This window comes from Pollachius pollachius (genome assembly GCF_949987615.1).
Source record: "Pollachius pollachius genome assembly, contig: scaffold_551, whole genome shotgun sequence".
Classification (NCBI taxonomy): Eukaryota; Metazoa; Chordata; class Actinopteri; order Gadiformes; family Gadidae; genus Pollachius; species Pollachius pollachius.
Genome location: NW_027641170.1, coordinates 219 through 11,898, shown reverse-complemented (window position 1 = coordinate 11,898; position 11,680 = coordinate 219). Strand labels below are relative to the sequence as shown.

The 11,680-nt window shown below is 50.9% G+C and overlaps 1 protein-coding gene across 1 annotated transcript; it reads left to right on the top strand.

Moving 5' to 3' along the window:
- Nucleotides 1–696: 696 nt before the first annotated feature.
- Nucleotides 697–11,468, top strand: LOC307091586 (cell adhesion molecule DSCAML1-like; the record flags this gene model as incomplete). The annotated part of the gene is made up of 8 exons (XM_079759217.1): nucleotides 697–850; nucleotides 2,835–2,952; nucleotides 6,322–6,485; nucleotides 6,998–7,096; nucleotides 9,198–9,386; nucleotides 9,970–10,098; nucleotides 10,688–10,846; nucleotides 11,313–11,468. Coding segments are annotated over 8 exons (1,168 nt in total), but the record flags the coding sequence as incomplete, so codon positions are not given.
- Nucleotides 11,469–11,680: the final 212 nt, after the last annotated feature.

Here is an 11,680-nt window from a genome sequence, read left to right as displayed (position 1 = left end):
CAGGTCAGGTGACCACACGGCAGACCCTCCTGTTACTGTGAAGTCTCTCTCCTCCTCACCCCCCCCCTCCTTGTTGGCTTCTTGTTGGCTGTCTCTATGGTCAGTTTGAGGAGGAACAGGGGGGATGTGGAGATGGGCAAGGAGGAGGGGTGGAGAAGAGGAGGAGAGGAGTGAGGAGGAGAGGGGAGGAGGGGGGGAGGAGGAGAGGGGAGGAGGAGAGGAGTGAGAAGGAGAGGGGAGGAGAAGAGGGGAGGAGGAGAGGGGAGGAGGAGAGGAGTGAGGAGGAGAGGGGAGGAGAAGAGGGGAGGAGGAGAGGGGAGGAGGAGAGGGGTGAGGAGGAGGGGAGGGGAGTAGGAGAGGGGTGAGGAGGAGAGGGGTGAGGAGGAGAGGGGTGAGGAGCGAAGAGAAGAGGAGGTGAGGAGAAGGAGGAGGGGTGAGCGACGTACGATGACAGGACGTCCGGGAATCGAACACGGATGGCTCCAGAACTTTCTGTGAGGCCTACATGTCGAGGCCGCAGCCTGAGTGACCCCTCAACAGTGAAATACCTCTCTTTTATTCTCTCCTCTCTCCCATCCTTCTTCCTCCTCCTCTCTCCTCCTACTCTCTCCTCCCCACCTCGTCTCTCCTCTCTCCCCCCCCTCCTCTCTCCTCCCTCCTCCACTCTCCTCCTCCCTCCCTCCCCTCCTCCTCCAGATGCCCAGTGAGTATGAGGCCAACCCAGAGCTGCTGTTGTACCGGATCACCCACCTCAACCACCGGCAGCAGTACCTGATCTGGGCGGCCGCCGTCACCACCGCCGGCCGCGGGAACATCAGCGACAAGGTCACCGTGGAGCCCGCCATTAAGGGTGAGCTGGACCCCCAGCCGAGGCCCGGGGGCGGGCCTAGAGGAGGGGGGCCGGTTGGGTGGGCTGATGGGCGCGTCAGTGAGAGGGGCTGTAGTTTGTTTGCGGAGCGTTGCTGTTGACACAGGCCTTTGTGTGACTGGAATACATCCCACAGAGGGGGGGGCATTGTTCACAGAGCAGCGGATTAAGAGAGAGAGAGAGAAGGAGGGAGGAGAGAGAGAGAGGGGGGGAGGGGGAGAGAGAGAGAGGGAGAGAGGGAGGGGGGAGAGAGAGAGAGAGGGGGGGAGGGGGGGAGAGAGAGAGAGAGGGAGAGAGGGAGAGAGAGAGAGGGGGGGAGGGAGGGAGGGGGGAGAGAGAGAGAGAGAGCGAGAGAGAGGGAGGGAGGGAGGGGGGAGAGAGAGGGTGGGAGGGGGAGAGAGAGAGAGATAGAGGGGAGGGGGGAGAGAGAGAGAGAGGAGAGCGGGGAGGGAGAGAGCGGGGGGAGGGGGAGAGAGAGGGAGAGGGGGGAGGGAGGGGGGAGAGAGAGAGAGGGGGGAGGGAGGGAGGGGGGAAAGAGATAAAGAGAGAGAGAGGGCGGGGAGGGAAGGGGAGAGAGAGAGAGAGAGAGAGAGATAGAGGGGAGGGGGGAGAGAGAGAGAGAGGAGAGCGGGGAGGGAGAGAGCGGGGGGAGAGGGGGAGAGAGGGAGAGGGGGAGGACAGGGGGAGAGGGGGAGAGAGGGAGAGGGAGAGAGAGGGGGAGAGGGGGAGGGAGGAGGGAGAGAGAGCGAGAGGAGAGCGGGGAGGGAGAGAGGGAGAGAGGGGGGGAGAGGGGGAGGGAGGGGGGAGAGAGAGAGAGGAGAGCAGGGAGGGAGAGAGGGAGAGAGGGGGGGAGAGGGGGAGGGAGGGGGAGAGAGGGAGAGGACATGTCAGGTGGCAGTAGGTTAATGCAGAGCACACTGAATGAGCAAATGAAGAGGGCAGCTTAATCAATAGGCCTCGGATTAAAAAACAACCAATCAGGAAAAGACAGAGAATGAATAGAGTGCACTTTCTGCCAGGCTTCACCTTTCTGTCATTGTTCGAGAGCGTGGGTGAGTGCGTGCGTGTTTGTGTGTTTCTGTCTGCGTGTGTGTGAGTGTGTCTTCGGGTGTCTGTGTATGTGTGTGTGTTTAAGTGAGTGAGTGCATGCGTGTGTGAGTGCTTGCATGTGTGTGTCTTTGTGTGTGTGTGTGTGTGTGTTTGTGTGTGTGTATGTGTGTGTGTCTGTGTGTGTGTGTTTGTAAGAGGGAGAGAAGCTTTTCCTGCCTCCTCCAGCTGACCGGCAGCAGTAGACCACCAGCCTCTAGGGGGTCTGAAGGTAGACCACCAGCCTCTATGCGGTCTGGAGGTAGACCACCAGCCTCTAGGGGGTCTGGGGGTAGACCACCAGCCTCTAGGGGGTCTGGGGGTAGACCACCAGCCTCTAGGGGGTCTGGAGGTAGACCACCAGCCTCTAGGGGGTCTAGAGCTAGACCACCAGCCTCTAGGGGGTCTGGAGGTAGACCACCAGCCTCTATGCGGTCTGGAGGTAGACCACCAGCCTCTAGGGGGTCTGGGGGTAGACCACCATCCTCTAGGGGGTCTGGGGGTAGACCACCAGCCTCTAGGGGGTCTGGGGGTAGACCAGCAGCCTCTAGGGGGTCTGGGGGTAGACCACCAGCCTCTAGGGGGTCTGGAGGTAGACCACCAGCCTCTAGGGGGTCTGGGGGTAGACCACCATCCTCTAGGGGTCTGGAGGTAGACCACAAGCCTCTAGGGGGTCTGGGGGTAGACCACCATCCTCTAGGGGGTCTGGAGGTAGACCACCAGCCTCTAGGGGGTCTAGAGCTAGACCACCAGCCTCTAGGGGGTCTGGAGGTAGACCACCAGCCTCTAGGGGGTCTGGGGGTAGACCACCAGCCTCCAGGGGGTCCTGGTTCATCCCGGTCAGTCTCTGACCCCTCTCTGACCCCTCTCTGACCCCCAGCTCCAGCCAAGACGCTGTCGTTCGGCGGCACGGTGACCACGCCCTGGATGAAGGAGGTACGCCTGCCCTGCAGCTCGGTGGGAGAGCCCAGCCCCAGCATCAAGTGGACCAAAGACAGGTGGCCCGACCCCGCGCTGCCTTGTGTACATTGTGTTGGGTTGTGTACTGTGTGTTGTGTTGTGTACTGTGTGTTGTGTTGTGTACTGTGTGTTGGGTTGTGTACTGTGTGTTGGGTTGTCTGTTGGGTTGTGTACTGTGTGTTGGGTTGTATACTGTGTGTTGGGATGTGCGTTAGGTTGTGTACTGTGCGTTGCGTTGTGTACTGTGCGTTGTGTACTGTGATCATACGAGCGTTTCCGCCGCCCTGTCGTCGTTTGGATTAATTAAGTTGGACTGAATGCTTCTGTAACCATGGTTACCGTTTGCTTCATGTTGCTTACGACGCGCTCACACATACACAAAGGAAACACACAATAATGACATATATACTAAGGAGTCTATAACACCAGATACAGCTCTGAGGAGTCTATAACACTAGATACAGCTCTGAGGAGTCTATTACACCAGATACAGCTCTGAGGAGTCTATAACACCAGATACAGCTTATACTAAGGAGTCTATAACACAAGATACAGCTCTGAAGAGTCTATAACACCAGATACAGCTCTGAGGAGTCTATAACACCAGATACAGCTTATAATAAGGAGTCCATAACACAAGATACAGCTTATACTAAGGAGTCTATAACACCAGATACAGCTCTAAGGAGTCTATAACACCAGATACATCTCTGAGGAGTCTATAACACCAGATACAGCTTATACTAAGGAGTCTATAACACCAGATACAGCTCTGAGGAGTCTATAACACCAGATACATCTCTGAGGAGTCTTTAACACCAGATACAGCTTATACTAAGGAGTCTATAACACCAGATACAGCTCTGAGGACTCTATAACACCAGATAGATCTCTGAGGAGTCTATAACACCAGATACAGCTTATACTAAGGAGTCTACAACACCAGATACAGCTCTGAGGAGTGTATAACACCAGATACAGCTCTGAGGAGTCTATAACACCAGATACAGCTCTGAGGAGTCTATAACACCAGATACAGCTCTGAGGAGTCTATAACACCAGATACATCTCTGAGGAGTCTATAACACCAGATACAGCTCTGAGGAGTCTATAACACCAGACACAGCTCTGAGGAGTCTATAACACCAGATACAGCTTATACTAAGGAGTCTATAACACCAGATACAGCTCTGAGGAGTCTATAACACCAGATACATCTCTGAGGAGTCTATAACACCAGATACATCTCTGAGGAGTCTATAACACCAGATACATCTCTGAGGAGTCTATAACACCAGATACAGCTTATACTAAGGAGTCTATAACACCAGATACAGCTTATACTAAGGAGTCTATAACACCAGATACAGCTCTGAGGAGTCTATAACATCAGATACATCTCTGAGGAGTCTATAACACCAGATACAGCTCTGAGGAGTCTATTACACCAGATACAGCTCTGAGGAGTCTATAACACCAGATACATCTCTGAGGAGTCTATAACCACAGACACAGCTCTGAGGAGTCTATAACACCAGATACAGCTTATACTAAGGAGTCTATAACACCAGATACACCTCTGAGGAGTCTATAACACCAGATACATCTCTGAGGAGTCTATAACACCAGATACATCTCTGAGGAGTCTATAACACCAGATACATCTCTGAGGAGTCTATAACACCAGATACAGCTTATACTAAGGAGTCTATAACACCAGATACAGCTTATACTAAGGAGTCTATAACACCAGATACAGCTCTGAGGAGTCTATAACATCAGATACATCTCTGAGGAGTCTATAACACCAGATACAGCTCTGAGGAGTCTATTACACCAGATACAGCTCTGAGGAGTCTATAACACCAGATACATCTCTGAGGAGTCTATAACCACAGACACAGCTCTGAGGAGTCTATAACACCAGATACAGCTTATACTAAGGAGTCTATAACACCAGATACACCTCTGAGGAGTCTATAACACCAGATACATCTCTGAGGAGTCTATAACACCAGATACAGCTTATACTAAGGAGTCTATAACACCAGAAACAGCTTATACTAAGGAGTCTAAAACACCAGATACATCTCTGAGGAGTCTATAACACCAGAAACAGTTTATACTAAGGAGTCTATAACACCAGATACATCTCTGAGGAGTCTATAACACCAGATTCAGCTTATACTAAGGAGTCTATAGCACCAGATACAGCTCTGAGGAGTCTATAAAACCAGATACAGCTCTGAGGAATCTATAACACCAGATACATCTCTGAGGAGTCTATAACACCAGTTACATCTCTGAGGAGTCTATAACACCAGATACATCTCTGAGGAGTCTATAACACCAGATACAGCTTATAATAAGGAGTCTATAACACCAGATACATCTCTGAGGAGTCTATAACACCAGATACAGCTTAAACTAAGGAGTCTATAACACCAGATACATCTCTGAGGAGTCTATAACACCAGATACAGCTTATACTAAGGAGTCTATAACACCAGATACATCTCTGAGGAGTCTATAACACCAGATACAGCTTATACTAAGGAGTCTATAACACCAGATACAGCTCTGAGGAGTCTATAACACCAGATACAGCTCTGAGGTTCTGAGTCTCGTTCCAGACATGCTAAGGTACGTTAGCTGTGGTTAGCCGTCCAACATGCTATCATTTGTTCGAAGGACTTCAGCAGCCCGCCTTCACGTTCACTTTGATGGCCGGTGGAACATTGCATAAGCAGGGAAGACTCCCAGTTCACCAGTGGAACATTGCATAAGCAGGGAAGACTCCCAGTTCACCAGTGGAACATTGCATAAGCAGGGAAGACTCCCAGTTCACCAGTGGAACATTGCATAAGCATGGAAGACTCCCAGTTCACCAGTGGGAAACTTGAAGCTGGATAAACCAGGGGCACAATATGGAATATAATTAAAACATATTGATCAACCGAGGCTATCGCCCACATGAAAACACACTCACACCTTTATATCTATTTACCGTTCTATCTCTCTATCACTATCTCTCTATCTCTCTATCTCTCTGTCACTATCCATCTGTCCTTCAACAACCAAAGAATCTTTTTTTCCACCGGTTGTCATGGTGTTGTATAATGTAAAAGTTACTAACGTTGTGTCTGTGTGTGCATGTGTGTGTGTGTGTGTGAGTGTGTGTGTGTGTGCGTGTGTGTGTGTGTGTGTTTGTGTTTGTGTGTGTGTGCGTTTGCGTGTCTTGTGTGTGTGTGTGTGTGTGTGCGTTTGTGTGTCTTGTGTGTGTATGTGTGTGTGTGTGTGTGTGCGTTTGTGTGTCTTGTGTGTGTATGTGTGTGTGTGTATGTGCGTGTGTGTGTGTGTGTGTGTGTGTGTGCGTGCCTGTGTGTGCGTGTGTGTGTGTCTCTCAGTGAGGACAGCGCCATCCCGGTGTCTGTGGACGGCCAGCGTCTCATCATGGCCAACGGGACGTTGGTGCTGCGCATGGTGAAAGCAGAGGATTCTGGGTACTACACCTGCACGGCCACCAACACCCTGGGCTTCGACACCATTATCGTCAACCTCGTGGTGCAAGGTGGAGAACTCTCACTCATTCACTGACTCACTCTTTCACACGTGTCACACTCTCACCCAATCAATGACCAAAGAGCTCGCTCTATTTGAGAACTTTATTTTAACTGCCGTTGAAAAGTTCAAGGTCACGTAAAGAATGTGTAGTGCAAGGATACACACGTAGAAGAACCACACACAACACAGCGCACAAACACAACACACCACACACACACCACACACACACCATACAAGCACCACAAAGCACACACACACACATACCACACCGCACACACACACACACACCACACCGCACACACACACACACAGCACACACACAGGGTGAAGTGGAAGAACTTCTAAAATAATCTGCAAGATCTACCTTCAACTTGTAATTGCTCTAAGACATATCTAGTGTCATAGTGGTTACCAAGACCTTTTGATCAAATAATACTAACAATCAGAACTGTAATGATATTAACATTAATAATGATGCTAGTTATGTTGTATAATAATGTGATGTGCCTGGTTCCCCAGTACCCCCCGACCAGCCACGGCTCACCGTCTCCACCACCTCCACCTCCTCCATCACCTTGGCCTGGATACCAGGAGACAACGGGGGCAGCTCCATCAGAGGTCTGTCTGCCTGCCTGGCACTCTGTCTGTCTGTCTGTCTGTCTGTCTGTCTGTCTGTCTGTCTGGCACTCTGTTAGTCGTCTGTCTGTCTGTCTGCCTGTCTGGCACTCTGTTAGTCTGTCTGTCTGTCTGTCTGTCTACCTGTCTGGCACTCTGTTAGTCTGTCTGTCTGTCTGCCTGTCTGTCTGTCTGGCACTCTGTTAGTCTGTCTGTCTGTCTGTCTGCCTGTCTGGCACTCTGTTAGTCTGTCTGTCAGTCTGTCTGCCTGTCTGGCACTCTGTTAGTCTGTCTGTCTTTCTGTCTGCCTGTCTGGCACTCTGTTAGTCTGTCTGTCCGTCTGTCCGTCTGTCTGTCTGTCTGTGTGTCTGGCACTCTGTTAGTCTGTCTGTCTGTCTGTCTGTCTGTCTGCCTGTCTGGCACTCTGTTAGTCTGTCTGTCTGTCTGTCTGCCTGTCTGGCACTCTGTTAGTCTGTCTTTCCGTCTGTCTGCCTGTCTGGCACTCTGTTAGTCTGTCTGTCTGTCTGTCTGTCTGGCACTCTGTTAGTCTGTCTGTCTGTCCGTCAGTCTGTCTGTCTGTCTGTCTGTCTGTCTGTCTGTCTGGCACTCTGTTAGTCTGTCTGTCTGTCTGTCTGCCTGTCTGGCACTCTGTTAGTCTGTCTGTCCGTCTGTCTGCCTATCTGTCTATCCATCCATCTGTCTGTCTGTCTGTCTGTCTATCCGTCTGTCTGTCTGTCTGTCTGTCTGTCTGTCTGTCTGTCTGTTTCTCTGTCTGTCTGTCTGTCTGCCTGTCTGTCTATCCGTCCGTCTGTCTGTCTGTCTGTCTATCCGTCCGTCTGTCTGTCCGTCCGTCTGTCTGTCTGTCTGTCTGTCTTTCTATCCGTCCGTCTGTCTGTCTGTCTGACTGTCCGACTGTTTTACTGGCAGTTTGGAATCAGGCATATCAGCGGGACAACATGAATCTATGAATCATTAAATGAATGGTAAATGTTGCAAACAGTTAAACCATATTTCAATAAAACTGAAACATGTTTGTACATTATATAAATAGATAAATAAATATATAAAACACACTCCTGACCTGAACTAAATAACCATCAAGAGCCTGTGTCCCCTCTATCCTATCTGCATGTGTATCACATCTTTTAGATTCTGTTCATTCTCTGTTTTCTCTGACCTGTCACCTTGTTCGGCTGAACAGAAATCAGAATCAGAAGTCATCTGATCTCTTCAACGTATCAGCTCCATGTTGAGAAACTTGTCAAACAATGGATGCATGTTCGTACACACAGTTCAGACATACATACAAACATTCATATATACATACATAGATACAAACAGACATATAGACAGACAGACAGGTATACATGCATGTAGACAGACAGACAGACAGACAGACAGACAGACAGACAGACAGACAGACAGACAGACATGCATGCGTGCGGACAGTAGATAATATCGGGGTGGGAGAGAGGGAAAACAAAGATGGCTGTCTGACTCCAGGCAGCTGATTATAAAAACAGTCACCATATTGCGTACCCTCATTTGCATAGATGCTCAGTCAGCGGTGTTCCAGTCTCTGGGTTTGTGGGTAACTAATGGCGGTGTTGAAACAAAGCTGCCAGATCAACTCCTCCCTTCTGCTCCGGTGGCTGGGAGCAGAAGGGAAGGCGAGGAGCCCCCTCTAGTGGGCAGAAGGGGTTACTGTCTTTACTGTCGTGTTAACGGTTCCTGCACACACTTCTGCAGACATCGCACGTTTGGTTATTGAGGAAGCGATTATTTTTGTTATTTATCTGATGTAATTAATTTAGCCTTTTATTAAATTTGTATATATGTGTGTGTATGTGTGTGTTTATCTATACGTGTGTGTGTGTGTGTGTGTGTGTGTGTGTGTGTGTGTGTGTCTCCGTCTGTGTGTGTATCTCTATGTGTGTGTGTCTCCATCTGTGTGTGTCTCTACGTGTGTGTATCTACATGTGTGTGTATCCCCTGTGTGTGTCCGTGTGTGTGTGTGTATCCCCTGTTTGTCTGTGTGTGTGTTTGTATTCCCTGTTTGTCTGTGTGTGTGTGTGTGTGTGTGTGTGTGTGTGTGTGTGTGTAGGCTTCGTGCTGCAGTACTCGGTGGACAACACGGAGGAGTGGCGGGACGTGTTCATCTCGTCCAGCGAGCGCTCCTTCACCCTGGAGGCTCTGCGCTGCGGGACCTGGTACAAGCTGAAGCTCGCCGCCAAGAACAGCGTGGGCGCCGGGCGCATCAGCGAGATCATCGAGGCCAAGACCCACGGCCGCGGTGAGACCCGGGGGGAGGGCGGGGGGCGCCACAGGCAGACGGGACTTCAGACTTTATCTGAAATGGATCATTTATAATAATTGATCTGAAAATGTATAATGTTTTCATATTTGAAAAAGGGGGTGGTTTCAGACGTTGGGTTAGGTAGTCAGACAAAAGGTCCCCGGTTCAAACACCAATGTCCACAGTCCAGCTGACTTCACCCTTGAGCAAGATGTGTCACTCCTACAGGCTCATTCTTAAAGCCACGCCCTGCCTCTCCCTCTGCTGAAGCAGCCAATAGGAGCGTGTGTTTGTCCTTCCTCTGCTGAAACAGCCAATAGGAGCGTGTGTTTGTCCTTCCTCTGCTGAAGAGCCAATAGGAGCGTTTGTTTGTCCTTCCTCTGCTGAAGCAGCCAATAGGAGCGTGTGTTTGTCCTTCCTCTGCTGAAGCAGCCAATAGGAGTGTGTGTTTGTCCTTCCTCTGCTGAAGAGCCAATAGGAGTGTGTGTTTGTCCTTCCTCTGCTGAAGAGCCAATAGGAGCGTTTGTTTGTCCTTCTTCTGTTGAAGCAGCCAATAGGAGCGTGTGTGTGTCATCCACAGAGCCCCAGTTCAACAAGGAGCAGTCGGTGTTCACCCACATCAACTCCAGCCACGCACGGCTCAACCTGCAGGGGTGGGCCAGTGGGGGCTGCCCCATCACCGCCGTTACCCTGGAGTTCAGACCCAAAGGTGGGCCGTCACACCCCTCTTACACACTCACTGTATGCTGTACTTCCTGCTACTTACTGTACGCACTTATTGTATGTTGTACGTCCTGGCACTTAAAATTAGTACTTAGCATTGTGTAGCATCTTACCCTAGCTATCTCTGTTGTATACGTGGAACGGTTTAACCTAGTGATGGTTAGTGCTCGGCACTTGGTTCTATGAACATCCTTACTGTACCGAAAGCGATATATTGTTGTTTCTCTTTCTTCTGACTAATGTACTTACAGTAGTCACCCTAAATGTAAATGTCCTAAATGTAAAAGTCCAAAGCATTCATAGCTGTAGCGAAGGATGAGTTACAACAGAAAACAACATTTAGTAAACATAAAGATAAGTCTCAGACAGGCCAAGAGCTGCTCTTCACTGCGGCCAGCTGCTGGTTCTTCTAGAACCTCCGTGGTGTAAGGGATGGTATCCGAGGTCTGTTAATGAAGTTGGTTAACGAGGTCTGACAATGAGGATGGTTAACGAGGTCCGTTAACGAGGTTGGTTAACGAGGTCTGTTAACAAGGTTGGTTAACGAGGTCTGTTAATGGCGTTCTCTCGTCCAGGTACGTGGGCATGGCAGACCGTCCGCACCAACGCCACGGCGGACGTGTTCCTGGCCGAGCTGCGCGAGGCCACATGGTACGAACTGAAGATGAAGGCCTGCAACAGCGCCGGCTGTGGGAACCAGAGCTCCCAGTTCGCCACGCTGGACTACGACGGCAGTGAGTGGGGAGCGCTGGGGGTCCGAGCAGGCGGGGGAGGGGGGAGAGAGAGGTGAGTGGGGAGCACTGGGGGTCAGAGCAGGTAAGGGGGGGATGCATTAGCGAGCTGCAGAGTCGCTGTAAGACCCTGAAGGGTCTGGGTTCCAACCCGCACTACTCTGATCTCTGGTCAGCTCCACGAGGGGCCAGGTCAGAGGAAACAGAGAAGATGTGATCCACATGCAGATAGGATAGAGGGGACACAGGCTCTGTGATGTGTCTTTAGTTCAGGTCAGGACTGTGTTTTATATATTCATTTATGAAGCTCACAGTGTCCAACATCTGCCTGTGTATTCATGATTTACTGAATGTACTGAATGAGTTCCTTAATTGAGCTGGACTGGTCATTAGCGTTCTACTGAGCAGCTCTGGGCTGTTCTAACGGTGTAGGAATCGAACTAGCAGCTCTCTGGACCTGTTCTCACAGGTACCATCCCACCCATCAAGTCCCCTCTGGAGAAGAATGATGACGTGAAGAAGCTGTTTTCTATTGGCTGTCCGGTCATCCTGCTGACGCTGGGCGTCGCCCTCCTCTTCATCATCCGCAAGAAACGCAAAGAGAAGAGGCTGAAGAGGCTGAGAGGTGAGAGGGGGGGAGAGAGGGGGGAGAGAGAGGGGAGAGAGGGGAGAGAGGGGTGAGGGTGAAGAGGCTGAGAAGTGAGGGGGTAGAGAGTGGAGGGAGAGGGGGGAGAGGAGAGGGGTGAGAGAGGGGAGAGAGGGGAGAGAGGGGTGAGGGTGAAGAGGCTGAGAAGTGAGGGGGTAGAGAGGGGGGAGAGGTGAGAGGGGGGAGAGGGG